Source organism: Drosophila tropicalis, unplaced genomic scaffold, assembly GCF_018151085.1.
Source record: "Drosophila tropicalis isolate 14030-0801.00 unplaced genomic scaffold, ASM1815108v1 contig_158, whole genome shotgun sequence".
Taxonomy (NCBI): Eukaryota; Metazoa; Arthropoda; class Insecta; order Diptera; family Drosophilidae; genus Drosophila; species Drosophila tropicalis.
In genome coordinates this window covers 7,170,027-7,196,983 of record NW_027172602.1, presented here as the reverse complement: position 1 = coordinate 7,196,983, position 26,957 = coordinate 7,170,027, and the positions used below count along the sequence as shown (strand labels likewise).

Here is a 26,957-nt window from a genome sequence, read left to right as displayed (position 1 = left end):
AGTTAAGTCGCTCTGTTGGACATAGCATGAAATGCCTATGTATGTATCTCCTTCTAAACTTCAACTTCTGTGTTAATTTGTTTCAATCTCTATATCAAACTATTGGCAAAATGCATTTCAGTTAGAGAGTCAGATGGGCTTCGTTTCTTTTTCTGGATCCCAAAAGAACTCAGACTCAGGAGCTATATTTCTATTTGTTTTGTGGATCTCAAGTGGGTTCTATCGATAATTTGAATTGAAAGAGCTTGGAAAAAAATAGAGCTCTAGTGGCTATCAATAGTATTTTTCACATTATCGATAAATCCATGATATAAAACCCCGATAAGCATTAAGTACCATCTTATCTATCGCCATTTTCCATTAAATTTTCGATAAACTATCTTATGTATAGAATTTTTCCACTAAAATATCGATAACATAAAGTACTATCCTGTCTATCGGCATTAAATTACCGATAAATATATAGTACTTTCTTATCTATCGCCATTTTACCATTAAAATATCGATAAATATATATCTTCTTCTTCCCTATCGCCATTTAACCATTTAAATATCGATCAATATAAAGTACCATCCTGCCTATCGGAAATTTTCCATTAAATTATCCATAAATATATATCTTCTTCTTACATATCGCCTTTTTACGATAAAATTATCGATAAATATAAAGTACCATCCTGCCTATTGGCAATTTTCCATTAAATTATCGATAAATATATGTCTTCTTCTTACCTATCGTCATTATCGATAAATATATATCTTTTTCTTACCTATCGCCATTATCGATAAATATATATCTTCTTCTTACCCATCGCCTTTTTACCATTATATTATCCATAAATGTAAAGTACCATCCCGTCTATCGGCAATTTTTATCGATAAATATATAGTATTTTTATATCTATCGCCATTTTTCCATCACTATTATATGACTTCGGTCACTTTATACTATCAAAGAGTTGCATCTTGTGATATTTATCCATCTCTACAATCTATTTTTCTTCTTAATGGCCATAAAACTTGTAATTATAAATTGAGAAAAGGAAGATCTTGGCTCTCTTAACTCTCTCTCTTATTTTCCAAGTCAAGTTTGTTTGTTTTAAAAACAGTTTCTACCATGATTAATTTCAATTTGGCACCCAATCGATCTCTGCCATATGGCTTAAAGGCCATGCAGAGTATCCCTTAGTCACTATGTCTATATTGGGGGGAACCAATCACTCCCCAATGGCGAGAGACTGCTTATCGGATAAACATAAAACCCACTGGCATGGAGGAGGCCTCATCATTGAAATTTCCACCGGAGGCAATCGCAATAATGGTAATAAGTGTTTATAAGGTGGGTGTCAGTTCAAAATTAGCGGCAATCAGCTGGCAACGGACATAAGATGATTAACACAAAAAACACAATGAAAAACAAACAGATGAAAAAAAAAACGGCATTTTCCATTGATTAATTAACATGGTGGATAGAGGCGCAAAACTTTATGGCCTGATGGTTAATTGAACAGAGTCCAATGAGATGATGATGATGATGATGCTGCTACCCTTACCCCAAACACTCCCTCAACCACCATTGCAACTGGACAGCTGGCGACACCGCGTCTATTAGTGATGAAATTCCTGATAAAAAACAATAAGCACCCATCTCCACCCCTAACAGTCCATTCTAATACTTACAACACCCGTTCGAAATATCTTTCAATGTTAATTTTTCAATGCAATTTTCCATTGTAGTGTATGTATGTACATCACTTACACATGTACATACATACTATGTATGTACTTATAGTTTTGGAGTATATACATAGTAGTTTAGAACGTTTTGTTCATTGTTGATTCATGGCATGGCATTTCATTGTTCATTTTATTGTTGTATTTATTAGGTCATTCATGCGATCGATTTCATTTTCAAATGGTTTCCTTCTTCCCTCCCTGCCTGACTGCCTGCCTGCCAGCTAGCCTAATGATGATGATGATCGTCATGATGATGGCTATGATGATGTCATGCTGATCTCTGGATAAGATACCTATTCGCACTTACTTTACAATTGCATCCCAATGAATGAGCAATGGGGAAAAACTTTTTGCGTAAACTTTTGGCTAATCTTCAATACATAGGGAACAGAATAGAATGGAAAATTGTATTTAGCAGTTTATAGTTTATTGAACAAGCCATTAAATCGAAAAGGGAAAATAACTGTAAACTTAATGAGGTGGCAATTAATTGAAGCTCATAAATTTTTTTAAGTTGTCAGAAATTTACGCCAAAGTGATGTATAATACTAAGAGAGAGGGCGAATCGAGGAATATGGCCAATCAGGCATGGGATATATCACATAATAGATGCAATAAAAATGTGATTTCCAGAAATAATCAATTATATATCAATTTCAATTTCATCTAACTGTTGCCAAGGACTGAATCATTAAACAAACAGCAAACAGTGGAATATATTATTCTTTTTTGCTAAAGCCAATAGACCAGGGGACTTTTTAAATGTATGTACTAAGCTAAATTTAGTAATGTTTGAAACATGTTCCAATGGTTACATCTTCTTTCCTGATACCATTTATGTATGTATGTATGTATATTGTAATTAAATTCATTAATTAATACTTATTGTAGTTACGAAAATTATTCTAAACTGAATATGGTAACTGCTAGTCCTTGGCATACTTACTTCAGATATTTGCTAAGAAAATTTAATATTTAAATCCTTTCTACTACTAAATATCAAAGAAAAAAACACTTATTTGTTTCAAAAATAATAACAGTAAACAAGGATTTTGTATATTTTTGAATAATTCAAACCTAAAAATATGCTAAGCATTTAAGCATAATTTCATTTAAAAGTATCTGACACTGTTAAATGAAAGCTCTTTTAACAGAGCGCTGTTAACTCACAGCTGTTGATTAACAGACTCCCAAGTTGCTGCCAGTATTTTAATTCACTGTTAAGTTTTTTCGCTTTGCCGCAATTTATGCTACATACAATTTTCTAGAGATTTACCATCTCTAAAAGTACTGACTGTTGGGCGGTTCTGGATTTTTTAGTTTAAATTTTCAAAGCTGGTCAAACGGTCTGTTAGATTTGGCATTTTTCGCTCTTCTCAGATCTGGTCACACCAATTTTAGTTGTTGATTTTTTTTCTATCGAGGCGGGCGTGTAGTGCGCGGTCGCGTTTTGCGTGAAAACTGAATAAAAATAAAATACGTTAAGCCCAATTAATTTTAAATTTGTTATTCATCAAGTAAAGTAAATAGCGTTAACAATAAAACAAATACTCAACTTCACATTGTATAAATCACAAAAAATCACAATGTTGAGTGCGGCTTAAAGGCGGTTCTCGTTTTTCGGTTGTTGTTTTTCAATTTTTTTGGTTTTTTTTTTGTTGTAATAAAGTTAAGCAGAATCGGTGCAACAACAACAACAGCAGCAGCCAACAAAAAGAATATTCCATTTGTTGGTCAAAAGTTTTGTGTGTGTGTGTGTTTTTTTTAACGTGTGTTTTATTTTCGGGAGTGGGAGTGCAACTAACTGTGTGTGTGTGTGTGCCACAATTTTGCTGGAGTTGTAAATAAAAATACAAAAATAAAACGCACACTAACAAATCTATATGCATGTTTCTATATATATAAAAGACACAGATTTATATACACATGTACATATACATATGCATACATAAAGTTTTTTCTGGTTTTGGAATAATAATAATAAAACAACAACAACAACAAGAAGCAGAGAGAAAAAAATAAAATAAAAACCAATATGCGGCCGGCCTTCATGGCAGAATATTAACCCAGAGCCGAGCATCGACGTCGCTGCTTCTGCCTCGTCTGATGCCCGCTGCCGCTGTATCTGCTGCCGCTGCTGCTGCTCTCTCAGCTGTTTGAGGCCAAAAAACAATAAATGGAGATAAATCAGTTATAGTTAAACCAACAAAATTAACGAACGAACACAAAAAAAAAGGCAAAAAAGTATATCGTTAAACGGAATCGATGCCAAAGCTAACAAATAACAAAAAAAAGCAACAACTCGTTGTTGTTGTACATATTTGTTTTTAATCAGTTTTGTCTTTCATTTAAACAATAAATAAAACAGCAAAATCAATATTCAAATTAGACAGCAGCCACACTCAAACACAACAACAACAGCAAAACGTCATCAATTCGATAAGTTTGGACGAAAACCTCTGAGAGAGAGAGAGAGAGAGAGCAAGACCAAAGGATAGCGTGAGAGTGTGAGAGAGCAGCATCCACCCACAGCTAGATACACACTAGCCCTTTGCACCCCCCACACATATATATACACACATACATACATACACACGGACGTGCTCATCATCGTCATCAACGGTTGTTGTCATCTTCAACAGGATGGGACGTCGCACATATCTGAATCGATCCTATGCCATATCCTATCCCAGTCGCATTGAGGGCTGGCTGGATGTATGCGGTGAGTACCAAGCATCCCCCAAGCCCCTCCCCCGTCAAATAAAAATGAACTTAGCTTTGAAAACGAGACAGAGAGAGCGTGAGAGAAAGAGAGCGTTTGATGATGGATACCGGATGCAGCTTCTTTGCCCATCTCTCACACTAATGTCTGTCTGTCTGTCGGTCTGTTATTCCTCTCTCGCTTTGCCTTGCTGCCCACCTGTTCAAACTGTTCTGATATGGGAAAATTATTTTAGTTTTTCTTCTTCGTCATTTCCATCTTTTCCTCTTCTTTTTCAGCAAGAGCATAAAGTGTAGTGTAAAGGGACAGCAGGTTCATGCCTGCCTATTTAACCGTTATCTTGCTACTTTTGCTTCTTCCTCTTTTTTTGTTTTAGCATTAGCATTTTTACCTGTAGCTCATTTATTTGTTTGTTGCTGTTTGAGTTGTGAGTGGTTGATGGCCCGGCAAGGTAAAACCTAAATGCAAATACAAATAGAAACGGACACGCAGACACATGAAACGTTTATGTACACACACACACACACTTACAACCCGTAGCAAGGCTCGTGCACCCCACAAAAATGCAAAGAACTTGGTTTTGTATAAGCAAAATGAAGCAAGTGAAAGAGACACTTTTGTGACCTGTATGTAGATAGTTACATATTCGGTGAAGAAAGGTGAGGGCGGAAAGTGAGGGCATGCCGATAAGTGGGACAGAACAATAAACGAAAAGGCTAACCAAGGCAAATGGCCTAGCCACTTCTTCTTCTTCTTCGTCTGCCGTTCTTCTCCACCAAAGTCTGTCCTGTGCTTTGCAGAGACTTATTGCCCATATTTGTATATTTTTTTTGTTGTGTTTTGTTACGGTTTAAGAAGGAAGGTGTGTTTAGTGTATTAAACGGTTTGTCTCTCCCTCTCTGTGTGTGTGTGTGTCAAGGTCATTTATGACATTTAAAAGCAGCCTTTTGTGTTGCCCACACACACACACACACCGACACACATCCGATACGCACACACACACACACAGGTTCGATACATGTTTGACATCATTTCCCTGTCATGTTTTTTCGTGCTGTTGTTCTTCCCCCCTCCACCACCGCCACCACCATCACCTGCCCTTGCCATCGTCTTCGTTTTCTTTTCTTGGCTTTTGCATGTCACTTGGCCATGTTTAAATGTCGTTTGGCGTGTTGTCTTTGGTTTTTTTTTAATACCCTTCACATAACAAAGTCAAAAGGGTAACGGATTTACTGCATTATGTCTTAATACAATTCAATGATCGATCAATGAAATAAATATCATTTTGAGGTTATAACTAATCAAGTAAATGTAAACAAGGTTATGTTAACTATTGGTAATACATACAAAGTCTCTCTTCTTCTATCTATGCTGTCGATCACAAGGTATCCCACAGTCGATAGTCGAATTTTTAACGCTTAACGTTTTTTTTTTTGTTGTCGTTCTGGGTTTAGAAATTGTTCGTTATGAGGTCACAAAAAGCGTTAAAAGGAAGACAGACCGACAGTGAGTGAGTGAATGAGTGTGGCAGAGGGAGAGAGAGAGAAAGAGAGATAATAACAACAACAACAAAACTGAAGAAGAGAAATCGTTTGGCATAGTTTTTATAAGTCACTTTGCCCGCTGTCGCATCACCTGTCCGTCTTTTGGAACGGTCGATCGGTCCCTCGATCGTCGTTTGGTTTTTTTTTTTTTTTTGGGCCGCCTCAGATGCAGTTAAAGTTCGTTCACATTTGATTATGTTGTTTTTGGCAAAACAAAAGGAAAATTTCTTCATTTGGGATCTACTTAGAAAGTGAAGGGGAATTTCCTTCTCTCTCACTCGCTCTCTCTAGCTGAGAAGGAGCCTAGATACGTGCAAAGGAGAGTGGGGGAGGTTGGCGGATCGAGGGGGTGATTCACAATTTTCTATTTTCAAGTATTGACTGGCTGCCGGTTCGTCGTTGTCGTCACAAATGTTGCCCAACAACTTTCTATGAAAAAAATTCACTTTTTCCCCACCATGTTGTGTGTGTGTGTGTGTGTTGATGTTATTGGTTTGGGTTTATTTTTTATCTTATTTTTTTTTTGGGACTTGTTCCGTGCCCAAGCTGAAGCCGGGTTTTAGCAAATCGAATCTCCAGTAGATTAACACAAATAAAAACAACAAAAAGGAAACTTAGTGTAAGTCATAAATTTAAGAGTTGAGCGGAATAGAAAAAGTGATTCCTTTACTCTCTAGATTCCCATGACGACTGAACTATACTCTACCATATTTAGTTATGACATACTGGCAATTGAAAAGAACTCTCAACTTTCTGGATTAGATCTAAGAGATAAACTTCTCTATGAAACTTATGAATCTATAAATGTTAGATGCTTAATATAAACTTTGTACCCGAGGGTAGAGGGTGAAAACCAAAGACCCAAACCCGTTTGACTACACCTGAAATCGCAACAACAACAAAACGACAAGAAACAACAAACAAACAACATTGTGGAAGACCGGGTCCAGGTCTTGGCTTAGTGATTGAATAATTGTCATCAGCAAATAATACACATAAAGAGTAAAAGAAAAACGAAAATTCTCTTTGAAGCAACACCTTAGAGATACCCTATAAATGGACAGTATATATATAAAACTGTGATTAATGATAATCCCTTGAACATAAAGTTTAGATAGATAACTTAAAATTGGTTTAGAAAGTTAAAGTACAATCAAAAGTTTATTAATTTGCTAAAGAAAAAACTATTATCGAATGAGTATACCCCATTTATGAGAGGGTACACAAAACACACTTGTTAATTATATTTGTCAAGTGGTGGAATGAGAAAATAAATTCATCTCAAACCGAAAAAAATTTGAAAAAAATCCCAACAAAAGCCGCCAATTTGGGCTAAATGCGTGCATATCAATACAAATAGCAAATAAGTATTACATAATACTAGTAGCAACAACTTTTACACAATAAAGAATTGATTAAACAAGATTTTCTGTTTTTGTTGCCTAAGAAGAGAAAGGTAACAAAAAAGAGTTATTCATTCTGTTTGGTTGTATGAAAACATTCAGAAATGGCGTTTATTCAGAGTGTTTGTCAATAGATACTCATATGAGCATAACAAAAATTAGTAAGTTGAACATTTAGAAACTTCTGACAAACGAAAGCGTATCCAAGAATCTGTGTAACTATTCGATTACTTGGAGTACTCTGAATATCAATAGATCAGATCAGTTTTAAGCCACAAAGGAAAGACTGAATAATTGAAAAACTTGAAAAGGCTTTGACTATGTGTATATTTAAATACTTTTGAGTATATTTCGATCATTGTTTTTAGATTTTTCTTTAGAAGGTTCTGTTTGCATGAGTATATTCATTCGTTATTAGAACAAAAGGGAGTTATTCTTAATGAATGTTTGTTTGAAAGAGTATACTTATTCGAATTATTCGTTTCTCTATTGATTAAACAAGAAACTTTTGTTTCTGTAAGTACACTCATTCGTCTCCTTCCAGGACTGTAGTTTATACTCATTCGATTCTCTATTGTTTGAATGAGTTGTACTCATTCGTATATAGGATGCAGATAAGCTTTGATTAAATTTATGAATAAGTTTGAGTATTTTATCAAATACTTTTATTCTATATATAGTATACGGATCTATAAACATTCATTAAAAGAAGTTTAATTCATTTAAGATCTTATCAGAGCCCCCTTTTTGGTTATTCCCTCAGACGCCTGTCTTTTGTCTCCAAGTGTCTGAAACAACAATAGGAACCAAAAGAAAGAAAAAAATACACATATATGTATATATATAGTATTTGTCTATAAATGAATTGACAAATCAAATGTGGCCATTGGGTTGGGTTCGCGTTGTGTGTTGTGTTGGGTTTTAGCCATTACATGATGAGAAAATCCATGTTATGCTATAAATTCTGCATTGTCTGGGCCCCTTCTCACCCTCTCGCTATCTCTGTCTCTCTTTTGCATTGTTTGGCATCATTCAACTCAGCAAAGAGTACATTAACTTTGTCAAGATGTTTGCAGTAAAAATATCTTCTTAGATCTTGAAGTAGCTCTGATTTGAGTGAGGCTTTTCATTTAACGTAATTGAATCGGTTGAACTATAATCTAAAATTCAAATGATCTTAATCTTAGCTAACTCTCCATTTGCCAGAAGAAACTCTTGTGTGTGTGTGTGTGTGTCTGTTGTTTTTTTGGATTCTATTCAATTTGAACATTTCGCATTTTTCCCATAAACCTAATTAAATGCGTTTTGCCTTTAATGTTTACGTAACTTTTCTGTGTGTGTTGGCGTGTTTGTTTTATGCATTTGGATCAACAATATATATATATATAGACACATATACATATATATGAATATGCATAATTACATACGTATATAAATTAATGAGGGCTGACCTAAAAGTTTTCAAAGAAAGTCCGACAAATGTGAATTTTCCTGGGAATTCTAATTTTATTCATAAGTTTCCGCAATCTAAACTAAATCAAAAGCAAATTCGTATTGAGATTCGACTTGGAATAGTATTAAACTAATGCTAGTATCATTGAGAGTATCAATTGAGAAAATTCCCGCTAAACTCCATGGATAGCGTTGATAACTTTTTAGTTAACCCTCGTACCTTTGCCCTTCTCCTGCCCTCATTCGATCACTGCTGATGAGAGAGAGAGAGAGAGAGAGAGTGGAGGCAAATGCAACATGTCGTTGCTATTGTTGTCATTGTACGCCCACAACAGAGAAGTCTCTAAAGATTATGAAAGGAGTGGGGTAGGGGCAGAGGACAGAGGGAGGAGAGACAGCTGTCTGCCATGCGGAAGCACAAAAAAAAACCCTCACCCACCAATTGGTAGTGTAAGTTTGAGTGTGTGTGTGTGGCTGAGTGTAAAATGAGGCTGACTAGGCCAGAGTGAATGCTGGAGAGGAACGGAGAGATGTGGAGAGTGGAGTAAGAGGGGAAATAGTGGCACTGACTGGTCTATAGGGGCTGGAACTTGAACTGGAGCCGGCGCCTGACGCGACACGAAACAAAACACACATTTCTTTTTTTGTTTTGTTTTTGTGGTTTGTCGACGACACAAGAAGAGGATGGAAGAGGAAGAGAGATAGAGGGGACGCGGCGGGGGAGGCAGTCCATGGTTGGAGGAGGAGTGCAAGAAACAGCTTAGCCAACAGAACCAGACATTGATCTTTCCCACCCCAAAACTCACATTCATTCTGATATTCTATGAAACCACACACTTCACCCACAGCAACATCAACACCAACACCAGCACCCACACATAAACACACTCTCACACACATTTATATGACGCATAGCATAAATTATTTTAAATTACTTTTAATTGGCAATGTCGTCTCTCATTCTTTGTTTTCCTTATCTTTGTGTTTTTTTTTTTTTTTTTTTGGGCTTCTCTTTAACATTTTTATAATTTAATTTTCAAGTCCACACACATAGAGACAAAAAAAAAAAAGAAAAAAAACCGTTAGCAATTAACGGAAATTGCATGAAAATGAAAAAAACAAAAACCATAAAAAGATGTTTAAAAGAAAGAGAGAAAGCCCATCTGAACTCCTCATTAAGGCTGGTAAACTGGGATCAAGGATTCTTAAGGTTCTGGCAAGATCTGAGAGTAGATCAGTTATGTTTGGCGGGAAAATCAGAAAAAGCTTCCCAAAAAGGATGAAAGTGTGTGAAATGATTCAGCCAAGAGACTTTTGACCCTTTCTCGGACACGAAATAAAAAGCAAAATGCCATTTTGTTTGTTTTAATATTTGAAATAGGTTTCAACTTCCAATCCTTTGAACATTGTCCTGAAAGACACACAGTGCGTATACGTTATTACGTATACGTTAATTAAATGATAAAGGAGCCAAATGCAGATGTTGCCTATGGCTTAGACATGGACCAAGCCAGCTAATCATTCAATTAAAATGCTTACTCCAATTCTAATTAAAAGAATCTTTAAAGTCTAGCCTTAAGAATTTGTCGATCTCTAACTGAAAAGACTTTGCCTAAAATCCAATAGAAAATTCAGTCGAAATATACACAGACAGATGTATATATACGTATATATTTCTAATCAGTTGAGTTCAAAAAACTTTCATTGAAAATTTAGAAATATTTTCAATTCATCAAAACAGAAGAAATAATTAGAAAACTTAATCAAAACTAATCACTCGAATGTATTGAAGTTTCTTTTCTTCCTGATGCGATGATTATCTTTTAGGGTTATTTTATTTTGTTAATGAACTGTTGAATGCATGTCGAATGAAATGAAATCATTATTATACTCGATGGTCTTTCTCTTATGTCATTCGTATAATGTGAAGTCAGATGAAATGGAATGTCAAGTGTTTGAATAAATGATAAGGCGACCGACCTCATGAAAGATCAAACTACCAAAACGAATTATTAAGAATTATTGTAATGTAAAAAAACAAAAATCATTATTTTTTAATTCATTCTCATTCTGCTCTTCCTTTATCTCTCTCTGCTCTCTGTCTCTATCTGTTCTCTTTCATGGTTATGTGGCTGGCATTGGTTTTTGTGTGTGATGAAAAGATATCTTATCATTTTTATTATTTTTTGTTCTTGTTCTCAATGAGATAATTATGAAAAATTATTGACATTGTTTTGTCGTAAATATGTACAGAAATATGTATATGTATATTCACTTTTTCATGATAAATTCTAAATGATGGGAATAACGAGAACTTCTGGAACTTGAGATCATATTTATGTGCGATAAGCTAGCTACTGTGTTGTACCTGTTAGTTTGGATTATACACACACACACACACATACATACACACACACGCACACGTATGTCTACTTAGATTCTTCCAAACTCTTTACCTAAGCAAAAAAAAAAAAAGAAAAGAAAAACCGCTGACCAAGTGCATTGAACCCGAGAACTTCAAAGCGAGAAATTCTTATGCAAAAAAAAAAAAAAATAATAAAAATAAAACTGAAAATGAACGAAAGAAAGAGAGAAAAAGTGGAAAAAGAAGAAAATGAGCAAACGTTTCACAAAAAGATCTGCACATCATATTAACAAGTCAACGACTATGCAATACTCTGCAAGTCAAGGCAAAACATGGGGGGAAACAGATGTTGATAGTTTTAGGTCTATATGTATCTGTAGATTATCCATCAGTTGTAGGGTAGAGTATACAAATTAATTGCAAACTTGCTAAGCAACCATATGCTATTCGGCTATGGCTATGGCGATGATGATGATGACGTCGTCGTCGTCATGGTTGTTGTTCCCGCTGCTGCAGTTGTTGTTGTTGTTAGTTAGTTGCCTCTTACAATTACTTACAATATTTATGTTAAATGTTAAATGAGCAGTCAACGGACAGCGCCGTCGACTCGAAAAATTTGTGTACCTACTTATGTATTTACATATATGTACATATGTATGTATGTGTATGTAAATGTATGTAACCTACAAACAAATTGAGTGCCTTACATAGAAATCCATAATCATCGTTACAGTTGGTTTTCTGTTGTTGTTGTGCATTAGTTGTTTACCATTATCTGGGGAAAATATCCATCAATTGAGATTCAAAGAAACTCTCCAAATCAGTGGATAGTATTATCAATTAATTGTTAGTACCATTTTATTAGGTCAAACAGAATGCATACACATATATGTACATACATACATACATACATATCTGATGGTCTGATCTTCAGCGTTTCAATGTATATTTGACGTTATGCAATAATTGTTATGGAGTCCTTTTGATCATCAGTCGAAGAAAGTTGAAAATATAAGTTATCCATAGTTAGAACTCGGAAAATTTAACAAAATATTTCAATAGGATACTTAACATTAAATCTAAAAATTACTTAAAGCAGATACAACTGATGAAATGAAATGAATTATTTAGTAAATCACAAGGGCAAAAATTTGTTCATTTGTATTCATTATATGCAACAAATTTGTAACTTTTTAGATGTTTGCTTTAAAAATCTTTTTTAAACCCACCGAATATCTTGAATATGCTTAATATGTGTTTAAATTCGAATTTTTAAAAGATTTATTGCATACTTTTGGGAGTAACAATCGAAAGCTCAACCGAAGCAATTTATAGATCACTTCAAAATGATCTCAATTTCAATTAAAAATCCTAAAATTTGATAGATTCTTTTTAAATGCTAGATTACTGAAATTTTAAGTCAGTTTATAAATGGATGAAGTACAACATCATCTAAAATATTTGTTGTTATTGGTAGTGGTGTAATTTTGTGGCTTTTGTTGTAAGTATTGTGTTATCTCATGCCATAAAATTAAGAAAGATATTGAGTTAGAAAGAGAAAGAACAAGTCAGGCATGAGATGTTTGAGAACCTTTCCGTTGGCATTGCTTGCACGCAACACACTGAGATTGGATTGAATCAACAATCGTCAACAACATCATCATGACTGGGTAAGGTGGGTGGGTGTTGGGAGTTGGAAGGGTAGAGAGTTAGTATGGATGGGCAGTTAGTTCAACTTGGCTAACCATTGCCATTATTATTGTTGTTGCTGGTGAATGCATACAATTTTCACATTAGAAATAAAATTGCACCAGAGAGAACCAAAGAAGCCCCAGACATAGACGCAGCCTGAGATGCCGTCAGTCATTCAGTTCAGTCAGCCAGTGAGTCTTCTACTTAGTTGCAAGATACATTTATAATTTCCTTTCTTCATCTGTGCACGCAGCAGCATTAGCAGCAGCGACCCAAAAACAAAAACAAAAAATCACATATACATACATGCATATTTTTAGCTAGGCTATGCGAATCTACATATGTATGTAAATGGCTGTAATCTAGATTTTGATTACCAAAACATTGTCGTATTTATTAAGAGAAGCCAGAAGCAAGCTATATCCATGTGATCGGGCGTTAGGTCTTATCCCGGAAATCGTTAAACTGATCTTAAGTACTATTAAAAAGTGGATTAAAACAATGTTATCTAACCAAGTTTTGAAGCATAACGGTCCTGACATTGTAAAATAGGTGAAATTTGCTCACTAAAGTATGCAATAGACAAAGTAAAAATCTAAGAAAAACTGTTTAAAATATCTCTTACTAACGTATTTTTATAGTTTAATCAAGATTAAGTAGGAACATTCACTAAAGTAATGATATTGCATACTTTGTGGGGCAATTTCTCCTATTTCACATACTTACATCCTGACTGTAATAAAGTCTTAACAAAGATTGATGAAGAGAAAATGAATACCAGAAAATAATTTTCTTTAATAAGCATACGCCCCAGATTTATGCCATGAAATTGTTCTTTGCTTTTGTTCAAGCTGCCTAAAAGTAGGCAATATATTTTTAGATTAAAGAACATTTTTCATTGTGAAACTTCAAGGCGAAATTTGTTGTACTAATTTAAATGTTTTTATCCACTTTTTATTCATATAGAAACGGAAGGCGAATTGACACGTCTAATCAAAACATTGCCATGGGGACCACTCTATTGTGTCCTTCAGCAGGATGATCAAACATTTACAGCCTACTGTAGTGAGGAGATATCGGTAAGTAATGCCAACTCATATTGACGTACATGCGTATAAACTGATGTAATTATTCACTGCTAATTGTAACTGTAACAACAACTTAATCACTTATCTTGTCTGCATATTTGTGTATCTCTTCATCTATTTTCTTAAACACTTGCACAAAAACCAAACAAAACAAAAAAACACAATCCATAACAATCTGCTACTAACCTGTGTAGATATTCCCGGCTACACCTAAGAAAGAGGTGGGTAACCAGAGGCTTTAGTATATATAGATACATATATTACTTTGAGTGTATTAAACTATGCTAGAACTAAATAAAATATCTGTTTAACTCTCTCATCAGCTGGGCGATGTTTGCTATGAGGATATACCACGCGTTCGTCTCGATCGTGTACGTCGTCCGGCCAAAGCTCTCTGGGATGGTCCACCCACCTTGGCCGAGGAGAATGAAGATTCCGATGGCTGTGGCAATGTCGGAGGTGGCATTAGTGGAATGAGCGGCATCAATGATATTGTTCTGAATACAACACTCTACAATGATCTAGGTAAGCTTAATATTTAGTTGTTTACCTCTTGAAAATTAGTTGGTTCACTTTTGTTATGCAATTCTTTTGATTCCTACTTCAACATCAACCGTCAACGAGTTGGCAATTCGAGTTCACTTCAGAGTTCGTGCGGTCAAGCGGCGCTTAAATGGAGAGAGACAGAGAGAGAGAGATAGAAAGAGACAGTGCTCATCAGGGTAATTGCAGTTGCCGCTCTTCTTCTTTATTTTGTTGTTATTGTTATTTTGTAGGTTTGTAACACTTTTCGATCATATCACAAAGACAAACCAACATATGTACATACATATGTACATAGAATCATGGTTCGATCCAAAAAAGGGTTCCAGAGGGTCACGAGACCCCTTAAAATATCGGTCGCTTCTTCTATCTTTATGCCCACCCAGCGAGTGATTAAAGTGATCTTGTTACTTGTAACCCTCTAAAAGTGTTTTCTACATCCACCCATGCTTGGAGTGAATCGTCCGCTCATTCACTCCACAATTCGAGTTCAGTTTAGTTCAGGAAAGGAAAAATTTGTATCGTATCGTTGTTCGTCACGCATGCCAAAACATTCGGCACAATAACAGGCAAGCACTGGTCGGTCGATGGGTGAATGAGTGGTTGAGTGGGTGGGTGGGTTTGTGTTGGTTAAGCAGACTTCTTTGTTACCTTAAAAACTATTTTGTTAATCAAATTTAAATACGAAATTTTCTATTTCTTAACACTTTATTCTAATCAATCTCAATCCAAATCCAATCCTGATCAATTTTACTTGTGTAAGGGTATATAAAATTGGTTTTTGGACTTTTTCTCTGGTTTTGAATTTAAAGTTAGAAACTGTTCTACCACTTTTGTTTCACTTTCCAAACGTTTCATCAATGAAAACTGCAGCCAGGTGAGTGAGCAAGCCTACCAAAGTGAGAGAGAGAGGAGAGAGAGAGCGTTGATAAAGAGCACAAGATTGTTTACGTTTGAGGGTGGGGGAGGTTCAGAGGGGACAACACCATCAAGAGCAAGAGAGACTTGCAACCAGCTGACACAATGCTGCTGAGTGACCTTTTGACGCTGAGTTTGCGCTTCGTTTCCGTTTCGTTTCACGCCACTGTTTTTTTTTTTGCTTCTTTCTTTTTATTGCTGTCTTTTTGGGGCTGCTGAGAGACACTTGGGGAAACGAAGACAGAGACAGAGACACTCTGCTGACGATGGTGCTGCCGCTGCTGCTGTCTGTGCCTTTTCGTGTTTCATTCAGTCTACTTTAAGCTTCCGGCGCAGGCGGTTCGTCGTCTGTTTGTGGTGCGTTTCGCTGTCGGTAAACAAATAACAACAACAGCAACAAAACAAAATTATGGAAAATAAAACTGGCAACAATTTCCATTTTCCATGTTCATTTCTACGTTCCTATGTTCGTTCGCTCGTTCACAGCTGAGTGGCTAAACTGGCTAAGCCTCTTCTCTCTCTCTCTTCTGGCGTTGTTGTTGTGTTTTTGGGAGTTTTCTTTGAGTTTTCTCAAACAAATTTGTTTTTTTTTTTTCTTGTATTTTGTTCTGTTACTTTTCTTTTTTTGTGAAAAAATCAAGTATACGTATAAATGGAAAACTATGCGTTGCGAATTTGAAAATGATTCTAAAAATAGATGCAAACAAAAACAAATTCTGTGTCTCTGTATCTGTGTGTGTGTGTGAGTGTGAGTGTGTGTTGTGAAAATGAAAAACGCGCCTCAATGAGAACGCACAAAAACGAAAAACTACATACCAAAAACCCCCAAACAGAACCCCAGCCCCTCCCTACGCCGACATCAGCTCATCATCTGACTATAAATTTAGCAAAAATCAGAAAAACTAGCCAAAAGCAACGCCCACCAAAGCGAGGACACACTAGAATTTGAATAAAGCGCTAAAACTAAATACAATAAACAAATCGAGACGAGGCTTATTAGGAAACCGAGTTTCTTAATACCCTAGAATATCTCGAACAAAGCAAAATTCTTGACTTTCACAAATTTTACGATTTTGAAATATTTTTCAGCTTGAATAATGCGGAAGATATTCTGTATTAATGGTGGGAAAACAATTCATACTATAGTTTCTGGCCATGCAAATTGACTTGCTGACATTCTATATACACTATATATCTTGTGGCCTCCTCTTGATAGGGTAAGGGGAGAGCAGAGGTGAAAAAAGTAAACTAAATTAGGGAAATAAGTGCTTGACACCGTTTTGTTTGGTGGCGTGGTGCATGGCAAGAAAAGAGACACCGGAAAGCCGTTTACGGCCATAATCGTATCCGGATTAGCCGTCAACAAACTTGTGTGTGTGTGTGTGTGTGTGTGTGTGTGGGGTCAGACACAAGGGAGTAGTATGTGGTCAGAAGGAAGTCAAGAAGCATGACATACATATTTATGTACATACCTACCATATATAACGGTATATACATATGTATGTTTGTTTGTGAGTTTTGTATTTAAATCAAAGATTTTAAGCCCGGCTTACTGTAAACGGGCTTCCGTTTTACTTTTGTTGTTGTTGTTGTTGTTTTATTCTCAAAACAGAAACTAAAAACAAAACTAAACAACACAAGCAAAGAAAAGGCAAAGAAAAAGAAAAAATCAGCCGCCAATTGACACCAATTAAATAATTTGATGCACATGACCCACATTTTATTTATATATTTACATTAAATGAGTGTGTAACAACAACAATAACAACAACAGCAACAATCAACAGTTTGGTGAAAATGCTAAAATTATTATTAACTTAAACATTAAGAACAACAAGAAGAAGAAAAACTGCTGATTATTAAAACATAAAAAAAGAGAGAGAAAACTAAGAAAACAGTTTAAAAGTTCATCTTGAGGACTAACTAACTGAAAATATCTTTGTTTCATTAACATATATTAATTAACTAACGTCAAGTCATCTAGCCACTTGAAAACATCTGATGGTGGGTGCTGAAAGCTGTTTTAGTCTTTGGTAACTTAATATATACAAACATACTTAGATCAACTGCTGGCAAATTATAATCATTTGTGAATGTAAAAAGAAAATGAAAATAACTATAAGTAATTTAGTTCGATTTCTCCATCTCTCTTTCTTTCATTTAGTTACAATATGATTTGCATATGTATGTATGTGTGTATATCCATGAGTTGCCTCTCCTTTTTTCGTTCAGTTTAGTTTTGATTGTTAATATTGTTAGAGTTCATGGCAACAACAATACAAACATACATACATACATAAAAAAGAAGAGCCTTTGCCAGTTTTAAACAATGAGACGTTTTTGTTGTACATGTCACATTATGAGATTGTTGTTGTTGTTGTTGTTGTTTTTGTTTTGAGTTATTATGGAACAACAAAGATACACATCTCATTGTTGCGGGTGAAATTGACTGCTAACGACTAACTAAATTAGATACAACAACAACAACTAGTAAATACTCTACAGAGAGTGAGAGAGAGAGAGAGAGAGAGAGAGTTTGTTTCAATTGCAAATTGTATATTCCCTTATAAAACAACAACAAAAACAAAGAGGAACAACTGACAATGCAGTGCCTCGATCTGTGTCCCCCCTTCACCCATTTTTTGCTGCTGCTGCTGCTGTTAATTATATGCGCAAATAGTTAAAGTTGAATTAAAAATGCAATGCAATGAGGCTTGGCTTTTGTGTGTGTATGTGTATGTGTGTGTTCGTATTTTGATGCTGTTCTTCCCCTCAGTTAAGTTTATTAACTATTATGCACTTTGAAAACATTTTCATAGCTTAAAAGTCAATATTTCCATGATCCATATCAAAAGTGACAACAATTGAGACTTGTTTGTCTATATCTCAAGATAGAAGCTGATCCAAAATGACTCTGAAAGTCAAGATAAATGCAATTTTTTAATGTGAAACTCGAATCGATGCGAGTTGGTTATAGAAAAAGTTCTGAAATGGCCGCTAGGGGCGCTAAAGTGCTTTGGCGAAATGGCATGCATTGATAGCCTTACAAAGGAATCGAATTAGACAGTGTTTGATTGTCCATTTGTTGACTCAAATTTGAAGGCATTTCAATTTCATCTTCTTAGATACATAAAGTTGATTATGAAAATATTGAAAATGAAGAAAAACCAATAGATAAATGCAGTTGAATATGAAATTTCCGTTAGTTTTTAAAGTTGTTTGCCAGCGTTAAGTTAAATAATTTGTGCCAACAGCCAGTAATAATAATAACAACAACAACAACAACTGCAACAACAATTAGCAGCGTAATATTCATATTCATATGTCATAAATTTATTTGTCAGTCATTCCAGTCAGCCAGTCAGTCAGTCAGCCACATACAAACAGATACATATCCATCTACAGATGTTGTTGTTCATTCGCACTTGCCACGATGTCGTCATCATCATCATCATCATCATCATTGTCATTGTTGTTGTTGTTGTTGTTATGTCCCGGTCCCGCCCCAATATATGTATTAATATATATGTATATGGCAATTGTTTCCACTACCAAATTAAGTCGTATAGAAACTTGTCTCATTTCTTGCTTCTTAATCGTTGTCATTTCGAGAGGCAACAACAACAACTACAATGAATAAAGAGGAAGTTAGCATTAAGATTAAGTAAATTATAACTCATAAACCATATCCATATCGATCTAGATCGTAATCTCCCACAGATTTAACCAAATTTAGGATTATAGAAAGATGTTCAGATAGATTTGGTATTTCAGTCACCTGGGAAAGAGATCTCTTGTGGCAGAAAGAGATAGAGATAGAGTCAGGGATGTGTGTGTGTGTGTGAATTGAGCAAGTTTTAAACCAAATTTGCTTCCTTTTCTTTTTGAGACATTCTTCCTGGTTTAACGTGTGAAAGGTTTTTCGTTTGTGAAGACTTTCAAGAGCTTCAGAGTTTATCTCTCATCCCTTTTTTTTTTTTTTGTTTTTTCGTCTTCTTCTTACTTTCTCCTACAGCATATTGTGTTGGCGCTCTGTAAACAAAAACAAAACAAAAAAAAAAAATAAAATTCATGTGTTTTTTTTTTTTGCGTTCGTTTTTAACTTATTGTTTACATTTGCCAACAACCAGAAACAATTTCTCGGATTGAGGGTGTGAGGCTGAGGGTGGTTGGCGGTTATGGGCCAGGCCAGAGATCGGAGACGATTTGGGCGGAAAGGGAGGGAACTGGGCGAAAATTTTGTCTTGGATCGTTGAGATCGTTTGATTTGTTTACACGAATGTTTATCACACCTTGAAGATGATGCGTTTGAAATCATTTCCAAAAATAAAATTCCAATCTCTCTCCCTCTCTCTCGCGCTCCTAGTCGATTATTCTGTTTAGTGGCTGCTGCGAATTTCAATAAATTTAGCAATAAGAAATACTTTGAAGGCAAAACGGGGCAACAACATGAGGCAAGTTCATATACAGCTCGAGATGTGCCTGTGGAAATTAAAAGCTTTGGAGCACCGAATACCTATCTCTCTGCCTCTTTTCAAGCTAATTTATGTAGAGACTTGACCTCATGTAGCAAACGTTTCATCAAAATCCAAGTGCTTTTTAGTGCTTCGTTAGGGTATTGAGGCATAAAACGGTTAAATTGCTTTATGAGTTGTATTTCAACATTTTCCACATTGTTTTTGAGGGCTCCATTGGGGGGCTACTTGCAACCAAGCAGCAGCTGTATCTAGTAATAGTTCATTGCTTTGCTTTTGGCTTTGCTTTGCTTTGCTTTGACTTTGGGCTCTGCTCATTTTCTACTGTTTTTGCCCCTGCAAAATAATTTACATAATATGGGCAACAGGCGTTGACACGAATAACACTAGCAGAGGGCCAACTCTGGGGGCCCAACTGCTGTGGCTGTTGCTGTTGCTGTTGCTGCCGCCGCTTCATTTCATCGTGTGAAAATTGCGTTTGGTAACTGTCGGTAAGAGGCGGGAGCAAAAAAAGCAAAACAAAACAAAGTTGAAAATGGGTTTAAGTAAGTAGGAAAGTGGCCCAATGATGATTATGATGAGTGGTAGTAGTCTACTCATTCATTCGGGGAACGATCATCCAGTGCTAGCTGGTTGTCTGATGCGATCGCGTCTGATGACTTCTAACGGGAAATTAGTAGTTTCCACCATGAAACGAAATGGCTAACTGTTGGACAGTTTTTTTTTCTCGAAATCTGCACTATAATCTCTTCTATCGATCGTTGTTTTTTGTCAGATAACTACGACTGAAGTGATGCGTGTGTAAGTGTGTGTGTGTGTGTGTTTGTGTGTAGCAGAGGTTATTGAGTTTAGGTTCAACTACCATATCCCCTCTCTTATCTCTGTTTCATCCTTACTTTTGACCGCAAATATCCGTCGTGGGGTTGAGAAATAAAAATGCTAAAACGTGCCAACTTCAATGACAACCGGACACAACTACCCAAAACAACAATTTCACTTTTTGTTGTTGTTGTTGTTGTTGTTTTGGGTTGTTAATTTAATTTGACTGTGGCCAAGAAACGATCAACGACCACAAATCTCGACGTCTTTCTCACTGTCTCTCTGTCCCTTTTCTCAACTAGCCCGACCCGCCCTCACTCATTCCTCATGCTTTTATTTGCAATCATCATTGTTCTGAATGAATCACATACACACACACAAACACACACACACACACAGACATAGCAAAAAGACAGAAAGGGAGAAAGAAACAAAAAAGAAAAAAAAGACACGTTTACGTCTGAACCACGTCTTGGCCAGATCTCCCTCTGCACCCCACCGACCCGAAACCCGCTAGCTGTACTTCGCTCCATGTGCATGGGATATAAAGTGTTATTATTGTACTTTTTTTTACACTGGACGAAAAATTAAAGAGTTTTCAAGTGCAAAATACAGACTCAGACTTCAGTTCAAATATAAGATCAGCAGACTCTCGTGAAGTTCTCCCATTATGATACTTTGCTCATCACTCTTAGCTTAAACCAGTTAAGAATTACAAGCGAATGAAAAGTTCAGGCTCTTCTTCTTCGCCAGTCGAATGTTTTCAGAATCCAGAAACTCAAATTCGAATGGCTCTTAATTCCTTACTCTCTTTATAGGATCAATTGTTTAGGTCTCTAGATAAAGTTATCAAAAACCGTATAGTCAATATCAAGCTAAAAATCATCTCTTGAAGACTCAAAGACTAAAAATTACATTGCTAGTCCATTATTTTTCTCAGTGTACCGCAATATGTATGTATGTATATAGTAGATATATAGATAATTTTCTTATGATTATTTTCACTGGTCTTCTGCCGCCGCCCGTCTGCCCACTTTTGTCATTTCTCTACCTCTCTCTCTCTCGCTCTCTCTGATTCTCCACTTTATCTCTCATTCTATCACTGTGTGTCTCTGCGCCTGTGCGTGGCTTCTCTTTTATGTATGTCGCGCAATTATCGCACCACAATCATCATCCTCATCATGATTATGATCATCATCATCATCGTGGTCCATTTTGATCTCATCACCAACATCAATTACAATTCGCAAAAAAAAAGGCCACATGAAAATAGGAAAAGAATGAAACAAAATTGTGTAGATACAGAGAGGGAGAGAGAGAGAAAACTTATGGACGCGACCCGTAATAGAAAAATCTCAGTTTGATCTTGCCAAGGCAATGACCCGGGACCGACTACCGGGCCTTGAATAAGTCTAAGGTGGGATGGGTTAAGGGGAAAGGGTGTTACGGGCCTTAAACCCGGCCCAGTCTCAGCCCTGTGACCATTCGCTGCTTGCATAACTTCGTCACATTGCGGCGATCTTTTCTTTCCTCTTCCTCTCCCTCGACCGTTCCCCCATCCCCGTCCCTCTATTATCTCTTTTTGCCATCCCAATGTTGCGCTCCGTTGACGGTTTATTGTTGTTCTAGACAGGGTGATGGTTATACAATACGTCAACCATATATACATATATATACCTACATATATAGTATATACAACACAATTTTCCCACGTCCCGATGATTCCGAATAGTTATTATTATTATTATAATGCCCATTATAAAACTTATTGTATTAAAACCCAGCTAACTCACAAACTAATGAGCTTAGTTCAAAATGTGCTAAGAGAACAAAAACCTTTAATTTAAATTGTATAAAACGAATCAACCATTGTAGCCAAAATAGTTGTCCTTCCCTTTGCATACCCTGCAATCTGTTTCAAATTGTCAGCACTTTTGCCCCGAAATGTTTATTCCTGAGAGCAGTCGAGTATTAGATAACACGAAAAAGAATATTTGTTTTCTATATATAAGATATGATATGACATGTGTGTGTGTGTGTGTGTGTGTGTAGTCAAAAAGCGTGTGAAACAAAGGGTATTTATGATCTCTTAGCATTGCTTGCTTATAGTAAGAGATAGAGATGAACTAACAGCTCTGTTTAGGCATTTAGTCTTTAAGAACCCAATTTAAATAAGCAAACCTCAAAATATGATATGGAATATTTCAATTTGAAGGTCTTGATCTTGATCTTATCCTTCCTCGTTGGCCTTATCTTAAAAGTTACCTAAAGACAACACCTCAAATTATTCTGAATATAATTTATATCACTTGAATCCTTACTCTAGAAGGTTAAGATTTGAATTCCCTTTGGGTCTTGAAACGAATTTCGAAAAGTTTGATCCTAGTTTTTGATTTGTCAAGAAGATGAGGTAAGGTGGGCCCAAAGAGGGCAATAGCCTTATGAATTTGAAATAGAGTATGGCCAAGTCGGGGTCACAAGTTAGTTGCATCTGCTTATGTATTTTAACACCTGACGCACTAAATTTTTTAATATTTTGATAGTCATGATGAACATCAACTCATCATCTCATCAAGATCATCATCGGAGCACTGACAACGTGCAAATATGCAATTATTTGTTGTCGTTTTTTGCTTTTTTTTTTGCCAAATTATTCATTATGCGGGGGACATCCGCAACAGAAACCCGAAACAACAACAACAACAACAATCAAACAATGGGACGACGCCAACGCCTTTTGTTGTTTTGGGTTTTTTGTTTTTTTATTTTTCACTGCATTAATCAGGCAGTGAAGAGAGTTCCTTTATATGGCTCCCAACTGGCATCCGTTGCAGTTTTTTTTTCTTCTGCTGTGTGTGTTGATTCTCTGACCATTTGTGGCCATTGGCTTGCACTTCCGCCGTTGGTGTAAGAGTGAGAGTATGAGTTCGAGTCCTATTGCTGGAACTCTGGCTCACAGTTGCCCCGTTTGATCCGATGCACGCTTGGCTAATTCTCAGTTAGTTAGTTGCCACTGCCACTGCCACATAGTGTGGCGACACATTATGAGAACAGCTGCGTGTCTGTGTGTCTGTCTGTCTGAGAGAGAGAAAGTAAAGCGCCCGAGATAACGGCGAAATTTATGTTTATCGCTAGCCTGCTCCTAGGTTAGTCTACATATGTATGTATGTACATATGTATGACTATGAGCAGTACCAGTTTTCTTTTCTCCTCTCTGTCTCTCGGAGAGTGTATAAGCCAAAGCCGCCACACGCACAGCTGAAAACTTATTATGGAAAAATTTCATGGCGAAACGCACGCAAACGCAAGTTGTGGCCCCAAAAATAACCAATTTACACACACACACACACACATAGGCAAAGAAAAACCAGTGGGGGAAACCCAACTAACCACAAAAACGAGGCCTAGAATTTAAATTTTATGCAAGAAATGGTGTATGAAGTAGCTTTAGAAACGAAATTCAAAAATAAAATACATTTCGAAACTGCAAAAGAAAGATCTTCGATTGTTATCGATCTGTGTCATTTCGTTCCCCTCCTTATAGGATTGTTTCATTCCATTCCATGCCTTCTCTTGGTTTCATTACCATTTTGTTCCTTAATGTTTTTCCGCTTGGCACAAAGCCAACGAGCGTGAAATTTTTACAAGTTAAAAGGAAATTTTCAAGCCAAGAATTATTGCCGGCTATGGGCAAATGAGTAGGAAGGAATATGTGTAAACGTGATGAGAGGGTGATGGCGAGGGCGAGGGTGGGTGTGTGCGAGGTGTGCGCAGTCGCGCGTGTGTGCATAGAGCTAAGGCAAAAATCCACTCAGGAAAAATTAGTTTAAAATAATATTTTTGGTGGTGGCTACGGCTTAGGGCAACCAACACGCCATGACCATAAATCTTAATTGTTGACTCAGGCAAGCGAAACAGTAGTAGCATTAGTATTAACAACAACAACAACAACAACTGGAAGTAGTCGTCAGTCAGTCAGTCACTCAGTTAGTGACTTCCAAACGCACGTTTGTCACTCTAATGTCCCGTCATTCATACAGGAAACCATGCCAAGGCTAACAAAAACGTAATCAACACAAACTAAAAAGCAAAATCACAATATTATATACCAAAAACAAAATAAACAAAATAAACAAAAAACAATACCAAAAAGCAAAATACAAAGAATCCAACAACAACAACAACAAAAATGAACTGTGGTGCTATACGCACAGCCAGCGATGAGATGCAACATCATCCGCAGCTAAATAAAATGCACTCAATGCCTCGCTCGTCGAACCCATCGATGATCAGCAACACACAAACAAGAGCTGCAGCAGCACCAGCTCCTCCATCAATGATACCCATCCATACCAGCACGAGCACAGTGTCCACTCTCAGAACACGAAGTACAATGCCTCGGGGACGAGGATTGGCCTCGTGTTTGCGTGGCGAGCGGGATGATGCACCCACGCCGCCCATTCATGAGGTCCATTGCGATATGCAGCAATTGCAGATGCTTCATCAGCAGCAACTACAAATGGAACAACAACAACAACATCAAGAACGCATCTCCATAAGTTCATCCAATGGTAATGCGTCATTGGACCAAACTGGAACATCATCATCAGCAGCAGCAGCAGCCGCCGGAACGGGCAACAGGAGTAGTAAGTATTTTCCCATTGAACGAGTGATGACATCATAGTCATCACATCATCATCATCATCATCATCAACATGATGGAGCGGATATTCCGCTTTGATGTCTTGGCCCATTAATGGCAATGGCGACAAATATCATTTATACAGTTATATTCACCAACTATACGGATGCCCCTTAAACACTAAACAATGACAATGATAAAGATAAAGATGAAAATTCCATTTTCCCGTTCTTATTCACAAAAATTGTTCTTAACGTGCGTGAGATAATGTTCAATGATAACGCATTATAAGTTGGACAATTCCAAACTCCAAATTCTCCTTCATTTCAAGAAATAGAAGCAAAACCTTTAAAGGAATATTTAAATAAAAACTATCAAAGGTCTTACCATTAGTAAGCAGTTAGTTCTTTATCCAAATCAATCAGTGTTGGAAAATACCATTTTACTCTAGCAATCAGCTGGAGGGTTCCACTCAAATATCTGAATCTTAAACGAACATAGTAGCTAGCAAATTCTCTATAACCTCTAGAACTACTTTCTGACAAAGGGGTAGGGAAGGTAGATCTCCACTTTGTCAACGACTTTTCAGATGGGGGAAAACCAATTTTAAATTATTCAAAATGTTGCATGTTATCTATAAAGAACGATCTTGTGTCTCACATACAATTGGATAGATTCCATATTGAACTGATGTGTAGTTGTTCCACATTTCGTTTTTTGCTCAGTTTGGGGCTTAGTTGTGAGTTGTTGTGTTATTCACACGTGCCACACACAAACACACACACGCACACACAGAGAAAGAAACTGTTTTCACTTTTTCCCCCCGCAGATGTTGCCAGATGTGGCTATTTTTTGTATTTTTTGTTGTTTTCCCCCACATTCTGTGCGTGTGTGTGTGTGTGTGTGTGAGTATTTATCTTAAGAGAGCTGAATGTGTCTTTGTTGCGACACATTTAGCTCACTTTAGCGCTGAATTGGCGCATTTTATGTATCATTGCTTGAAGCTTTTGTCTATACCTTGTGTGTGTGAGCAAAAAGAAAAAAGGTCAAAGGGTATATTAGCACCAGAGAACAAAAACTGAATTCTCATAACCATTCAGCATGGCAATCTCTGGAGGGTATCCAAAAGTCGAAGCACTGTAGATCGTTTATTGCATATATTATTATCATATTTTTGCACATTAATTGAAATGAATTCATAACAAGTTGCTGGCAAATATCGTTGTACACCAAACACCAAAGGTCAACACAATATGTTCATATGTAGATCTAAATGGGTCGTCGAATTTTTAACTAATTTTCTGTCTTTTGTTTCTGTTTTTTCTCTTTTCTAGGTGAGTACAAATCGAAGACATTGCCTCGCATTCATTTCGATACGGCGCTAAATGATACGTCATTAAATGAAGGTAAAAGAGACATGTTTATCCGTAAAACCCTTGACAATGACGTGACTATGAAACCATATATGTATAAACATTTATCCAAATACGAAACTTTTATCAAACGTGCAAAAAAATCAAAAACAAAAAAAACAGCAAATGTGCCAACAGTAAAAAA

General features: G+C 36.4%; 1 protein-coding gene across 5 annotated transcripts in view; it reads left to right on the top strand.

The window, feature by feature from the left end:
* The first annotated feature begins 3,265 nt into the window (after positions 1-3,265).
* raskol (Ras GTPase-activating protein raskol) overlaps positions 3,266-26,957 on the top strand; it is a 42,145-nt gene continuing 18,453 nt past the window's right edge. The window contains exons 1-5 of one of the 5 annotated variants that reach the window (XM_068283553.1): positions 3,266-4,459; positions 13,882-13,994; positions 14,198-14,224; positions 14,327-14,528; positions 26,735-26,806. In XM_068283553.1, coding sequence (XP_068139654.1) covers positions 4,381-4,459; positions 13,882-13,994; positions 14,198-14,224; positions 14,327-14,528; positions 26,735-26,806 — 493 coding nt within the window. In that variant the 5' untranslated portion in view covers positions 3,266-4,380. Of the gene's footprint in view, positions 4,460-13,881; positions 13,995-14,197; positions 14,225-14,326; positions 14,529-24,808; positions 25,405-26,734; positions 26,807-26,957 lie in introns of those variants that run through there. The other 4 variants (XM_068283554.1, XM_068283551.1, XM_068283552.1 and 1 more) reach the window with 4 other exon arrangements.